General features: G+C 44.0%; 1 protein-coding gene across 19 annotated transcripts in view; it reads right to left on the bottom strand.

Annotated features, from left to right (window-relative positions):
* NFAT5 (nuclear factor of activated T cells 5) overlaps positions 1-756 on the bottom strand; it is a 136509-nt gene extending 135753 nt beyond the window's left edge. For 4 of the 19 annotated variants that reach the window (XM_063797333.1, XM_063797340.1, XM_063797339.1 and 1 more), the window contains exon 1: positions 314-722. Coding sequence is in view for 5 of the 19 variants with exons in the window: in XM_016930085.4 (XP_016785574.1) it covers positions 314-386 (73 nt within the window). In the remaining 14 variants the exon portion in view is untranslated. Of the gene's footprint in view, positions 1-313 lie in introns of all 19 variants that reach the window. The other 15 variants (XM_063797337.1, XM_016930083.4, XM_016930086.4 and 12 more) reach the window with 9 other exon arrangements.
* Between the last annotated feature and the right edge of the window lie 14339 nt (positions 757-15095).

Raw genomic sequence — 15095 nt, 5'->3', positions numbered from 1 at the left:
GCGGCTCGCGGAGCCTGGCGGGGCCGGACGGGCTGAGAGCGGCTAGGAGCGACCGGTGCCGCAGAGCCCCGGGGGCCGACGGAATCTGGGCCCCGAGCGGCCGGCGGCTCCGCGGGGGAGGGGCCGCCACTGTTCCGCCCGCTCCCTCCACCGTCACCCCGATCCCTTCGGCCTCTGCCCGCTCCGGCCAAAGAAGCCATGGGGGTCGCGGCTCAGCCGCCCCCGGCAGGACGGGGACCCCTCGCCTCCCCTGGCCCTGTCTCCCTGTCTCCCCGCCCCCACGCCCCACCCCCCACCCCCCAGCCTGACTCACCTCGCGAGTAGAGGGACTTGGGCGATTCCAGGTCTAGGTCCGCGCTGAGCAATGAGATGAAGTCCGAGGGCATCGCAGCTCGACCCAGCCCGGCCCGAGGGCAGCGGGAGGGGGGGAGCGGCGGTGGCGGCGGCACCTCCTCTCCGGGACCGCGGGCACCGAACCGGGGGCGGCGACGCGAGGGCGGCTGCCGCTGCCTCCTCCTCGAGGGTAGTGACTTCCACTGGGCCGAGGACCGAGGAAACGATGGCGAGGTGGAGGGGGAAATCCACGGGGACTGATTCTCGGTGACCAGGAGAGGGGTTCAGGACGGGGAAGGGGAAGGGGGAGAGCCAAAGGGTCCGTTTCGTGTTTCTCCTCAGCGAAAACTGACGGTCGCCGCCACCGCCGCCGCCGCTGACAGGAATCTGAGCCCCGCCCCCGTGGGGCACAGCGCAGGCGCGGAGGGGGGTGCCAGGGAGCGCGGAAGAGCCGCGGCGGCCCCCGGAGGGCGGGGAGGCGTGCCAGGGAACAGCAGCAACAAGGGCCTCGCTTCCTGCCGCCGCGGCCCGGGCTGCTGCTGTTCCTGAGCCGGGAAAGGGCCCCGCTGCCAGGGTGGGAGGGAGGGAGGCTGGGAGGTGGCCGCGCGCTGGGGCCCCGGGGAGGGAAAAGGTATTTGCAACGACCTGGTGGCGGCGAGCCTGAGGCGGCCGGCCCCGAGCAGAGCTGAGCGCAGGAGACAGAGCCGGGAGAAGCGAGAGGTCTGCGCGAGCCGGGCACGGACCCCAGAGGCCGGCGGCGGACGGGCCTGGCTGGCCCGGGGTCTCGCAGGGGACCGGAGTGTCATCGCCCGGACAGCCGCCAACCCTTTGGGGTTTGCCTAGCAGTGTGTACAAAGGGACTGTCAAACCCATTTCTTAATTAGGAAATGGCAAACCGTAGCCCAAAAACCTCGAGTTATTGATTTTTAATTAAAGTGCTTTCTCCCCTAACACTCCCCTCCTACCTTTGGAGGCTGAAATTTTTTTTAAAAAAAAGATCTCTCTGATTGTGCTGGGGCATCCGGGTTATTCGGAGTGGGACATAGAAGACAATTAAAAAATTGGATCATGTGAATCCACCTGGCTGTTCTAGAGGAAAAACAAGTAAAAAGCAAACCTCAACGCTACTCTTCCAAACAGTTTTTCTTTTTTCTGATTCTTTTTTTTTTTTTTCCTTTTGGACTAGGCAAGGATGGAGGAAGAACGCATTTAACTGAGTTTTTGCTCTTGCTCTTCTGTTCGTGGAGCCAAAAGTTTCCGTTGCAAAAATTTAAAATCCTCACCGACACCGCAGAGCGTTTTCTGATTCTAATAGACTTCTGAGAAATTTTTAATCAAGTTATTGAAATATTACCTGGAGTGCAGGGTGTGCATCTTGGGAAGTAATTTTAATCTTGTGTGGAATATTGATGCCAGTAGCCACGTGGGCAAGGTTTTTAAGCTATTCGAATGGTTTCGTTTTTTATCTACAAGGATAGTTACAAATCATGAAAATCAGTCTGTTGTAATATGTGTATGTGTATATATATGCACACATATATATACATACATATATACACACATATATACATATATAGAGAGAGACTTTTTCCCATGAAATTGAGCAGTTCTCGGGACTTGGAGTGCTAGGGTTGGGGTAAGAAGCTCTCAGCAAAGGAGGGCCCAGTACAGATGTCGCTGAGGCAAGGCCCTTTACAAAGTTTTACCTGTAGACCTAGAATTTAAACGTGTGTCATCAGAGCTCACCTATCTTTCATCTCAACATTTGATTCAGGTTGCCCAGTTGTCTTCACTGAATTGTGTGTAGTAATCAATCCTGTGAACATTTTTCTTTTGTCAGAGGTTCAGAAAGCTTTACAGAGCCACCCCAAGATGGCAAAGCAGAACAAGAAACTGCCCTCGAATTGCCATCTCTGCTGTATGGTGTCGTGACAAGTCCCAAGGGAAGTCCCTTCATAACTGATAAGAGCCCCACTCATTTGAGAGAGGAAGATTGAAACCTCACATTGCCCAACAGGCCAAGGCCTACTGAAATCCTATAGCTTCTGAATTGGAGTAAACACACCTCTTGGAGACCCCCCATACGCCACCCATTAGTCAGTATATAGGGTAGCAGAGAGGAAATGCGATTCACCACCCGATACTAAGAAAGTTGACTGAATCACTCTGAGCAGATCCCTTTTCCCCAGACCGATGTAATCACTTAACAAACTTAGGGTATAGGAAATCCCCAGTACGGTTCTGACCCTAATTAACTAGTCAAGAACTGGCAAGTCCTCTTCCTTTTTCTGTGAATCCTTCTCTGCCCTTTTGTGACCTTTTTTTCCCCCGTTGAGGCTTTGTTGTATATGTTAATCAGATTTCCCCTGATTAGGTAAGAGCAAAGTGAAGAGAGGCCCACCAAAGTGTGGCTTGACCTAAACTGCGAATTCCCTGAGAGGGATTCTGTGGGCTCAGGCCTCACTTACCTCATTAGGTCCTGCATTAAGCACGGATTATATCTAAATAGGTATTTGAAAAATCAGTGTCCACTCCCACCCCCTGCACCTGTCTTCTTACAGAGATATATTCTCTTTTTTGTTTGTTTTTTTAAGATGGAATTTCACTCTTGTTGTCCAGGCTGGAGTGCAGCAGTGCACTCTCGGCTCACTGCAACCTCTGCCTCCCTGGTTCAAGTGATTCTTCTGCTTCAGCCTCCTGAGTAGCTGGGGTTACAGGCGCCCACCACCATGCCCGGCTAATTTTTTGTATTTTTAGTAGAGATGGGGTTTCACCATGTTGGCCAGGCTGGTGTCGAACTCCTGACCTCAGGTGATCCACCCGCCTTGGCCTCCCAAAGTGCTGGGATTACAGGCATGAGCCACTGCACCTGGCCTATATTCTTTTCTTTTCTTTTTTTTTCTTTTCTATTCTTTCGGGTTTTTTTGTTTGTTTATTTTTTTGAGACAGGGTCTTGTTCTGTTGCCCAGGCTGGAGTGTAGTGGCAGCTTCATAGCTCAGTGCAGCTGCAGACTGAAACTCCTCCCGGGCTCAAAGTGATCCTTCACCTCAGCCTCCCAAGTAGCTGGGACTACAGGCACGTGCCACCACACTCGGCTAATTCATTTTATTATTTATTTTTATTTTTTATTTTTTTGTAGAGACATGGTCTTACTATATTACCCAGGCTAGTCTTGAACTCCTTTTTTGCAGAGACATGATTTTGCTATATTGCCTAGGCTGGTCTTGGACTCCTGGCTTCAAGTGATCCTCCTTCCTCGACCTCCCAAAATGCGGAAATTGGAGACATGAGCCATTGAGCCTGGCCCAAGACACCTTCTTTGAAAAACTGCTTAGTTGGCTAGTTTTCTTGGCCATACTTTGCAACAGCATAGAGACCTAGATTTTCATTTTGTCTTTCAAATTTCAGTGACTGAAAACACAAATAAATTCATTAGTAAATAGTGTTTGCTCTGCTCTCATCACAAAATAAAATGTGACCTGCATGATATTCAAGGTTATCAGAAATAAGTACCTGATCACTGTGTCATTAGTAAATTATACGCCATTCTTAGTTCCAATGATATTTCCCTCTGTGATCATTTACATCTCAGTTGCATCCCCTTTTCTTTGATGTTTGAAATAGTCTAATGATATATTTTTAAAACTACCCCTTCAACTGTATACCTTTATGAAACTTCCTCTGGCCGGCCGCAGTGGCTCGCACCTGTAATCCCAGCACTTTGGGAGGCTGAGGCAGGCGGATCACTTGAGGTCAGGAGTTCGAGACCAGCCTGGCCAACAAGGTGAAACCCTGTCTCTACTAAAAATACAAAAAAAAAAAAAAATTAGCTGGGCATGTTGGCACGCACCTGTAGTGTACTTGGGAGGCTGAGGCAGGAGAATTGCTGGAACCCAGGAGGCAGAGGTTGAGTGAGCCAAGATCACACCACTGACTCCAGCCTGGGCAGCAAGGGTGAGACCCTGTCTCAAAAAATATACATAAATAAAATAAAACTTCCTCTGTACACAACAAAAGGTAAAATTTGGAAATTTCCTCTTATTGAAAATTATAATGGGACCATGGAGCAAAACATACAGCAGATTTAGTAGTTTATAGAATTCCTTTATATTACTTCCCAATCGTATATTACCTTCCCTAGTCACTTGATTAAAATTTCACAAGAACCCAGATTCAACTACAAGACTGTAGATTATGCAATAGAATGGCACTTTTTATATTGGTGGTGTGTACTTTAACCCCTCCTGGACTTGTTTAGGCACTTTGTGAATTGTGTAGCTGGATTGACTCTAAATGAAAGAGGTTCAAATATCAGCCACTGAAAAGGAATTAAATAAACTCATACAGAACAGAGTTTATTTAATCTTGCTGTCACAAGATCTACAAATCTTTGTCATTGTAATACAATTAAGGCTGTTAAAATAATTTTAGTCACACATATATTGTAAGGAACCTACTAAACAAACACAAAATCTGAAAGGAAAATTTCCAGAGTAATTCAAGTCAAAGACCAAAAAAAAGTTTAGACCACAATTATTTTTGCCCCACCATGGGAGCACTCCTTAATAATAATGGAGAATTGATAGTGGTGGGATATAGTAGTGACAGCATTTGTGCTGGAATTGTAATCAAATTCCTATTTGAATATGTTTAAGTGTCAGTTTCCACTCATATAACATGTTCTAGCAAATATTTCCTTTTTTTTTTTCTTTGAGACAGGGTCTCACTCTGTTGCCCAGGCTGCAGTGCTGTGGTGTGAACACAGCTCACTACAGCCTCAACCTCCTAGGCTCAAGTGATCCTCCTGCCTCAGCCTCCTGAGTAGCTGTGACCACAGGTGTGTGCTACCGTGCCTGCCTAATTTTTTTTTTTTTTTTTTTTTTTGTAGAGACAGGGTCGCACCATGTTGCCCAGGCTGGTCTCAAACTCCTAGGTTCAAGCAGTCCTCCCTCCTCGGCCTCCCAAAATGTTGGAATTACAAGTGTGAGCCACGGTGCCTAGCCTCACAAATATTTGTGAAGGCAAAATTAGTTTATATGCTATTTAGCATCAGGTTTCAAACATTCTCACCCCTGGCATCTTCTAAAGTGCCCAAATCTTAGCATCAGACATCCAATTCACTTTGTTCACTTTGATGGCATACTTCTTTAGTTTATGAGTTGGTCTCAGAGTTTGCATCTAAAGTCTTATAGAGACCAATTAAGTCTCTCAAGATTTAGAGTAATTGCAAGTCCTGAGAAACAGCGCAATCATTTTGAATCTGAAGGACTCAGTGAGCAGGGAGAAAGGAGGTAAATACCAGAGCTTTTTTTTTTTTTTTTTTTTTTTTTTTTTTTTTTTTTTAAGTAGAGACAGAGTTTTGCCATATTAGTGGCCAGGCTGGTCTCAAACTCCTGACATCAAGTGATCCGCCCTCCTCAGCCTCCCAAAGTGCTGGGATTACAGGTGTGAACCAGCCAGTGCTAGAGCAGTATGAAGGATAAATTAAGGAGGAGAAATTTTAATGGGAAAATAGAAATAGTTGATCCCATTTAACCCAAGAAAGGAAGGAAGATAATGTCTCCAGATCATCACTAGGCAGGTTACACGTGAAAACTGCAAGCAAGTCCTTATTCACACTGGCCTACCACCATTGTGTAGACCACCACATTGCATTTGCTACAATGCTCTTTCCTCCATGTAATCATGGTATCTATTATGTATAGTAACCCCACCTCAGCTGTGATATTAGTTTGACCAAGAGTATGAATTAGTAAAGATTGTTTCTCATTACCCTCTCTCTTAATTCAGGGAGTTTTAACTCTGAGGTCCTTGGGTTTGCTTCAAGGCATCTGTAATCTTCTTAAACTTATATGGAAATTTTGACAAACATCTCTTTTCTTGGGACAAAGTTTAAAATTTTGGACTTCTTAAGCTTTCTGAAAGAAAGACTCATCACCCAAAAAAGATGAAAAAACTATTCCTCTATATATAGCAGAATCATTCTTCTCTCGTTCCACAGTGGGTGCCGGGAGCTGTGCTAGGTATAAGAGATATAAACATTTTACATGGCCAGGGGCTGTGGCTCATGCCTGTAATCCCAGCACTTTGAGAGGCCAAGGTTGGTGGATCACTTGAGGCCAGGAATTTGAGACCAGCCTGGCTAACATGGCAAAACCCCATCTCTACTAAAAATACACAAAAAAATTAGCCGGGCGTGGTGGTGCGTACCTGTCCCAGCTACTTGGGAGGTTGAGGCATGAGAATCGCTTGAACTGGGGAGGTGGAGGTTGCAGTGAGCCAAGATGGAGCCACTGCACTCCAGCCTGGGTGACAGAGAGAGACTCTGTCTCAAATAAATTTTAAAAAGGATATAAAGATTTTTAAAAGATGAATATAAGAAGTACACTTAGCATTGTGATAGGTGCTATGCTAGAAATCTGTACAGATATCTAGAAATAAATGATCAGCTTGCTTTCTTAGTGACCTGCGAGCAGGGAAGGAGAAGGAACGTCATCTCACACACCACACTCTTTTCTCCTCCTGCTACCACAGCTGGTATCTCTTCACTTCAACCGCAGTTTCTTACAGGGGTCAAAAGAGGCTAGACAGCCTGGGCACGGTGGTTCATGCCTGTAATCCCAGCAATTTGAGAGGCCGAGGCAGGCAGATCACGAGGTCAGGAGTTTGAGACCAGCCTGGCCAACATGGTAAAACCCCGTCTCTACTAAAAATACAAAAATTAGCCGGTCGTGATGGTGGGCACCTGTAGTCCCAGCTACTCGGGAGGCTGATGCAGGAGAATTGCTTGAACCCGGGAGGCAGAGGGAGAGGCTGCAGTGAGCCGAGATTGCACCACTGCACTATAGCCAGGGCAACAGAGCAAGAATCCATCTCAAAAAAAAAAAAAAAGGCTAAACAGTTGCAGGAAAAAGTCCTGACATACAAATGTTTACAGTGTGATGCATCACAGGTATTACTTGTTGATGCAAAGAGTCCATGAAATACCTGGGCTTCACTGGACTTTGTCAGTGGATGGTCAAAGAAACATTGAGTGTCTTTTTCAGCTTTGTGGAGGATTATGGTTCAACACTTAAGTTAAGGATGCAATGATAAAATAATTGAATTGATCATCCACAACTAAGCACCAGAATTAAAGGGCTGAGCTGAAGTTACTGGATAAACTAGACTGATTTTAGAAATAACATGTTTCACCTGAGAAGCATTTGTTTTAGCTGCATAAGGAAATGTGGACTGCCCCAAACATGGGAAGAGACATACAAGGGATTGATCTGCCTGCAGGTGTTAGAATCTAATTACAAAATATGAACTTACAGAGAATATTTATTTATTCGTTCAGTTTCTCCACCTGCAAAAATCTTACTTTATTTTCAAAGTCCAGCTCAGATATTACTTCCTCTGTGAATTCATCCCAAACCTTTCCAAGCAATATTAATCATTCTCTCTTCTGTGTTCCTATAGCATTTTGTTCAAATTGCTGGCATAGCAGTCATCACAGTGAATTAAAGTTCCTTGGTCCCCTCTCTGATATATTGTGAACACACTTGGTCATATAGTATCAGAGAAAGTAAAAATAAATAAAACACAATTCTTGCCTTAAATAGCTTATAATTGATTGCCAGCACACAGCTTTAGCACCCAGACGAATGAAACAAATGTTACAATAGCCATCTGTTGACATTTTAATAAGAATTTGACATTGGGTGCAGAGATGAACAGAATGGAGGAAGAAGTAAGAAACTCGAAAGGTAAGAAAAGGGCAGAGGTGAAAGATCTTAAACATTATGCCAAGGATTTTGTTCTTTATCCTGAAGGCACTGAGGACCATTGAAGATTTTTTAAGAAGAAATGACCTGACCAGAGCTAGCATAAACTGGCAGCTGAGAGCCTAGAAAGAGAAACCAGCCAGGAGCCAATGAGGCCTGAAAGAGTAAAGCAGGAAACAAAATGTAAAGAAGGAATCGTATTTGTAAAACATAGAAGTAGAATCAGAAGAACTCAGAACTGCTCAAATGTTGAGAGTATGGAAGAGAGAAAAGTCTGAAAAAGGAGATGATGAGTCAAAGGTTTGAAACTTCTACCAACAGGTTCTTCATCGTTGGAGTCTGATACCGTTTAAATGTTTGTTCCCTCCAAATCTTAGGTTGAAATATAATCCTCAGACCAGGCATGGCGGCTCACACCTGTAATCCCAGCACTTTGGGAGACCGAGGCAGGAGGATTGCTTGAAGCCAAGAGTTCAAGACCAGCCTGGGCAACATAGCAAGACCCACCTCTATAAAAAAAAAAAAATTAAAATATTAGCCAGGTGCGGTGGCCTGTGCCTGTAGTCTCAGCTTCTTGGGAGGCTGAGGAGGGAGAATCACTTAAGCCCAGGAGTTCAAGGCTGCAGTGAGGTATGATCCTACCACTGCACTCCAGCCTGGGCAACAGAGTGAGACACTTGTCTCAAAAAAGTAAGAGAAATGGAATCTCCAAAGTTGGAAGTGAGGCCTGGTGGGAGGTGTTTGGGTCATGGGGGTGGATCCCTCATGAATGGCTAGGCTCCTTCTTCCTGGTAATGAGTGAGTCCTCGCTCTGAATTCATGCAAGCTCTGGTTGTTTAAAGAGCCTGGCACCTCCTCCTTCTCTCTCTTGCTCCCTCTTGCCATGTGACATGCCTGCTCCCACTTTACCTTCCTCCATGAGTAAAAGCTCCCTGAGGCCTCACCAGAAGCCGAGCAGATGCTAGCACCATGCTACTTGTACATCCTGCAGAATCGGAGCCAATTAAACCTCTTTTTATAAATCACTCGGTTTCAGATACGTCTTTATAGCAATGCAAAACTAGCAGAGTCCAATAGCTTAATCCACCAAAAGAAAATTTAACAGAGAAGCAAACACCACCAAATATAAATCACTTGAGAGACTTTATACTTTGTTTTTTTTGGTTTGTTTTTTTGTTTTTTTGAGATGGAGTCTTGCTCCATCGCCCAGGCTGGAGTGCAATGGCCTGATCTCGGCACACTGCAACCTCTATCTCCCGGGTTCAAGCTATTCTCCTGCCGCAGCCTCCTGAGTAGCTGGATTACAGGCACCCACCACCACGCCCAGCTAATTTTTGTATTTTTAGTAGAGACAGGGTTTCGCCACTTTGGTCAGGCTGGTCTCAAACTCTGACCTCAGGTGATCCACCCGCCTTGGCCTCCCAAAGTGCTGGGATTACAGGCATGAGCCACAGTGCCCAGCAAGACTTTATACTTTGTTACCTGGAACAGCAAAGACTCTACTCAGAAATGATCCTAGACTTACACTTTGCCAGTAGGAAATTTAAGTGAACATAACTTGCTGAAAGTCAGAGAAAGAGTAAACTGGTAAGAAACAAAAAGAAACAAATCTGCATGACCATGCATTCCCAGTTTTCGCTCCAAACATACTTGAGCACTAATATTTAAGCCTTTATATGCTCACTTTTATAACGAAGTGTGGAAGAAGTTCAAAAATCCTACAGGCCAACAATTCTGAGGAAAGAGAAAACAAGCTTGTAGAAAAAAAATAAAGCAGCCATATGGCTAATGTCTATAAAGAGGATCAATTTGCAAACCTTCCATTCATGGAAGACTTGGGTAATAATGGACCTAAAGGTTATTCTGTAAGACCTGGACTAGGCACCAAAATATTTAAAAACTAGATACAGTACAGGCTGAGGGTAATCTGAACTCAGCTCTGACAGCCTGACCTGATCAGGAGGAATCAGTAGATCATCTGTGCTTCTGAGCTATTAAGTGAATATTTTTTTTGAGTGCAAACAGAATTTGAAAAAAAAAGAGAAATTCAGAAAGAAACGTTCAATAAGAGAAAAAGCCTGTAAAGAGTTGCGCCAGCAGGCTTTCCTCCAGAGCAAAGGAGAAGATGTAATCTGTGTTAGTACTCATGAGCAGGTCCACCCTAAACCTCAGATCAGACTTGGTCTTCACTGTTGGGGGCCATCTTAAGGTATGGTGCCCAGTGATTTCTAATTTATTCTAAATAGACTTGGTATTTTCTCCATGGTACTCACATACCTTAGTGGTGATAAGCTTCCAGAGGAACATGTGATCATCCATGTGATTGAAGGAAATATCTGATATTTCTCATGGATGCTACACATACCTATTTAGGATACATTTTTCAGAGGCTATTTGACAAAGTAGAAAGTGAACTGACTTGGGGCCAAGCCCAGTGGTTCACACCTGTTATCCCAGTGCTTTGGGAGGCCAAGGCGAGAGGATCCCTTGAGCCCAGAAGTTTGAGACCAGACTGGGCAACATAGCAAGACCCTGTCACTTAAAAAAAAAAAAAGGAAAAGTTAGCCAGGTGTGGTGGTGCACACCTATAGTCCCAGCTACTCAGGAAGTTGAGGTGGGAGAACCCCTTGAGCCCAGGGGTTCAAGGCTGCAGTGAGCTATGATTGCACCACTGCACACTCCAGCCTGGGCAACACAGTGAGACTGTGTTTCTAAATAAATAACTAATAAAATGAAATTTAAAAAGAAAGTGAACTGACTTAGAGTGCAGAGTCCTAAATTCTAGTTGGTTTTGGCCCCTACTGTGCACAGGAAGTGAGGCTTCTCCTGAGTAGTGTGACTTTCCTCCAGAGAGGAGTTTTCACTTTCTGCAGGACTTCGTGCTGGGTGAGGTAAGGCTGGAGCTGCTGGCACCACCTAGCCACAAAGAGGAAAGAGCCAGAAGCAGACTAATTATGAGGAAGAAGAGCCAAGAGATGGGGAGAGAGAAAAACCAGAACCTGAAAGAAAACAAAACTGGAGTCTCTGGAGGAAGACATGCCTGACTTCAATTATCTGAATTAATAAATTCCTTTTTTCTTTTTCTTTTTTTTTTTTTTTTTTTTTTGCTTAAGAGGTTGTTTGTATTGGGTCTTCTGTCAGTTTAAAGTAACCCAGAAGGCACAACATAACCTGCCCAGGTTTATGGGACTTTCTTGGGCCTCCGTCCCCTCTCTGTGAAATAAGTGGGTTAGGTTATTTATCAGGGAAGGATTGTGTTTGGCTGCTAGTAACAAACACCAGTGGCTTAGAGGTTTTATTTTTCTCATGCAAGAAGTCTGGAGTTAGGCAATTGATATGGTTTGGCTGTGTCCCCACCCAAATCTCATCTTGAATTGTAGCTCCCATAATTCCCACGTGTTGTGGGAGGGACCCGGTGGGAGATAATTGAATCATGGAGGTGATTTCCCCCATTCTGTTCTCCTAGAAGTGAATAAGTCTCACAAGATCTGATGGTTTTATAAGGGGAGACCCCTTTCGCTTGGTCGTCATTCTCACTTGTCTGCCACCATGTAAGACGCCTTCCTCCCCAGCCATGTAGAAGTATGAGTCCATTAAACCTCTTTTTCTTTATAAATTACCCAGTCTCAGGTATGTCTTTATCAGCAGCATGAAAATGGACTAATACAGCAGTCTAGGGCTAGTCTCACAGCCCCACAATGCCATTAGGCACATAGGTGTCCCTGTTAGCCAGCTTGAGAGGTGGCATTTGTTCTCATACTCAGAAGATGGCTGTCCCCTCTAGGCATCATGTCTGCATGCTAGGCAGGAGGAGGAAGGAAGAAGAAAGGGGCCAACCCACACAGTGGCTTTGACTTGCATCTCATTGGCCAGAACTGTGTCACATGGTCACTATCTGAAAGGGAGACTGGGAAATGTGTAAGTTGGGTACATTGTAAATGTGTTGTAAAAGTTGTAAATGTATAGATGGGTACATCGATACTCTGAACAAAATTGAGGGTCAGTTTGCAAGGAAATGGGGGGAGAATAGATGTTGGGTAGACGATGACAGTATCTGCCACGGAATACATAATACCAAAAGTAACCTCTCTCTCAGAAACTCTGTAATTCTAGTCTTCTTTCCATTTTATTTTACTTAATCATTTCCTAATGGAAAAGAGCTAAGTAGTTTATGGAAAGCACATTTTTAAAATCCAAAGTATTGGAGAAGTAGAGGTATGTCTCATATATTAAAAGACAATACATTTGTGTGAGATATCAGATTACAGTCAAAATTGCTTCACGTTTATTATATTTTTCCTGAAACGTTCTTAAACTTTTAAATTCCAAACTTGAGGAAACTTATTCTCACTAATCCCAGCTATTCAGATATCTTCTTTTGTTGAACTAAGTTACCTGAATTTTCCTTCTAATTTTCCAGTCCTGGCCAGGTGCAGTGGCTCACGCCTGTAGTCCTAACACTTTGGGATGCCAAGGCTGGTGGATCACTTGAGGTCAGGAGCTGGAGACCAGCCTGGCTAACATGGTGAAAACCCATCTCTACTAAAAAAATACAAAAATTAGCTGGGTGTGGTGGCACGCACCTGTAATCCCAGCTACTCGGGAGGCTGAGGCAGGAGAATCGCTTGAGCCTGGGAGGCAGAGGTTGCAGTGAGCCAAGATCGCGCCACTGCACTCCAGCCTGGGGAACAGAGCAAGACTCTGTCTCAATAAATAAATAAATAAATAAATAAAATAAGTGAACTAAGTTACCTGGGTTTTCCTTCTAATTTTCCAGTCCTTCTCAAATGATTTCATATCCTTGTGTTTCATCTCTCCAACTAAATTGTAAACTTGTCTAGAGCAGGACCCAACACTTAGCACAATGCTGGATTCGTAGTGAGCAATCGATAATGTTTCAGCAATGAACGAATGAATGAATAATTGAAATCTGAGTTTCTATGTCTTTTCTCTCCCCAGAACTCTGCCTTCCATGCATGCTTGTGAACTCACTGCCTCTAAGAGTCATTACCAAGGCAATTTGTATCCTAGGCAGCCAGCTTCAGAAAGCCTTTTATTTTCTGCCCTCAAATCCTCTCCACCATTATACATTCAGCTGGCCCCACAAGTATGCCCTGACCACTTCCCTTTGCCTAATTGTTTCACCTAGTCCCCTTCCCATTTTAACAGATTAAAGGTCTTACCTTCAGGAAATTCTCCTTATGTCTAAATTAAATTCGGTACACAGCTATTTCCTCTTCCTTTGCTCTCTAAGTTGACAGAACACAGCAGGTAATATGTTTATCAATGCTTTAGAAAGGCCCGAGTGGTTTTTTCTAATAAAAAATAAGGTGTGTGGGGGGTTATACTTCAAAAACAATAGGTGTTCATTGTAAAAACAAAAAATAATCACTGAAAATATAAATAAGTAAGTAATAATGATCCAAAAACTCATAAACTATCACATAGAGAAGATCATTTAGTATATATCTTTCAGGAATTTTTCATGTATATTTTGCATTACATGTTATAAAAATTGGCTATGCTATGTATACTGTTATCCTGCTTTCCTGATTTAACTGTGAACATCAGTCCACATCAGTCAATATTCTTAATAATGTGTGATGGCAGAAGACTATTCCATTACAGGAAATACCTTATTTAGCTAATCTCCTACTTTTGGCATTTAGTTTATTTTCTTTTTCAGAAACCTTTGTAGGCTGGGCGTGGTGGTTCACACCTGTAATCCCAGCAATTTGGGAGGCCAAGGTGGGTGGATCACTTGAGGTCAGGAGTTTAAGACCAGCCTGGCCAACATGATGAAACCCCATCTCTACTAAAAATACAAGAATCACCCAGGCATGGTGGCGCACGCCTGTAATCCCAGCTACTCAGGAGGCTGAGGCAGGAGAATCACTTGAACCTGGGAGGCAGAGTTTGCAGTGAGCTGAGATCACACCACTGCACTCTAGCCTGGGCGACAGTGTGAGACTCTGTCTCACAAAAAAGGAAAAAAGAAGAAGAAGAAACCTTTGTAAATACCACTGAAATGAACATCCTTGTAGCTAAACCTATGCTTGTGGCCTTTCTTAATTATTCCCTTTAGATACGCTCCTAAGATTTATTTTGATGACCAATAAGGAGGAGCAATACACATTTCATGTGAAATGGGAGAGAGTGAAGCAAACCCACAGTAGTACTTTACCATTATTTTGGGACCTAAAATGTATTTGGCTTGCAGGCTCCAGGGCTTACTCAGCATAACCTAATGCAATGGTTTTAAAATTTATTATTGTGGCACCACACCTGGAAATCTGAGCTTTCTGCAGAACACTGAAGAAATTTGCATATGGAAACTTAAACATCTTAAAACATATAACATCGTACTAAACCAGATACCATCCTATTGCAGCATCTAGTATAGACAAGCATGAGGTATCCATTTAAGAAAAACACGTTAGAGAAAAATTTACAATTAACCCATTTATGCCTGAGGTTTCTATTTTTTGAATTTTTGCAATCAGACCTTAGCGATGATCTTGAGCAGTAGGTAAATAACTCCCATATGCTTAGCGTTCCAATAATGGAACACTAGGCATAAATGGGCCTAAAGTATGGCCAGGCACGGTGGCTGAGGTCTATAATTCCAGCATTTTGAGAGGCCAAGGCAGGAGGATTATTTATGTCCAGGAGTTTGAGACTAGCCTGGGCAACATCGTGGGACCCCCATCACTACAAAAATAATAATAAGAAAAATTAGCTGGGCGTGGTGGTGTGCACTTGTAGTCCCAGCTACACGGGAGATTGAGGTGGGAGGATCACTTAAACCTGGGAGTTCAAGGCTATAGTAAGCTGTGATCACACCACTGCACTCCAGCCTGGGCAACAGAGCAAAACCACATCTCTAAAGAAAAAAAAGAAAAAAAAAAAGAAAAAAAGAAAGTATGGCCCATTAATTAATTTTTTTTTACTCTAAACTAGAAAAAGGCTGGTACAATCTGACATGGTGGAGCTCA

The sequence above is a fragment of the Pan troglodytes genome, chromosome 18, assembly GCF_028858775.2.
Source record: "Pan troglodytes isolate AG18354 chromosome 18, NHGRI_mPanTro3-v2.0_pri, whole genome shotgun sequence".
Classification (NCBI taxonomy): domain Eukaryota; kingdom Metazoa; phylum Chordata; class Mammalia; order Primates; family Hominidae; genus Pan; species Pan troglodytes.
Note: the sequence above shows the minus strand (reverse complement) of the source record. Positions and strands in the feature narration are given on the sequence as shown.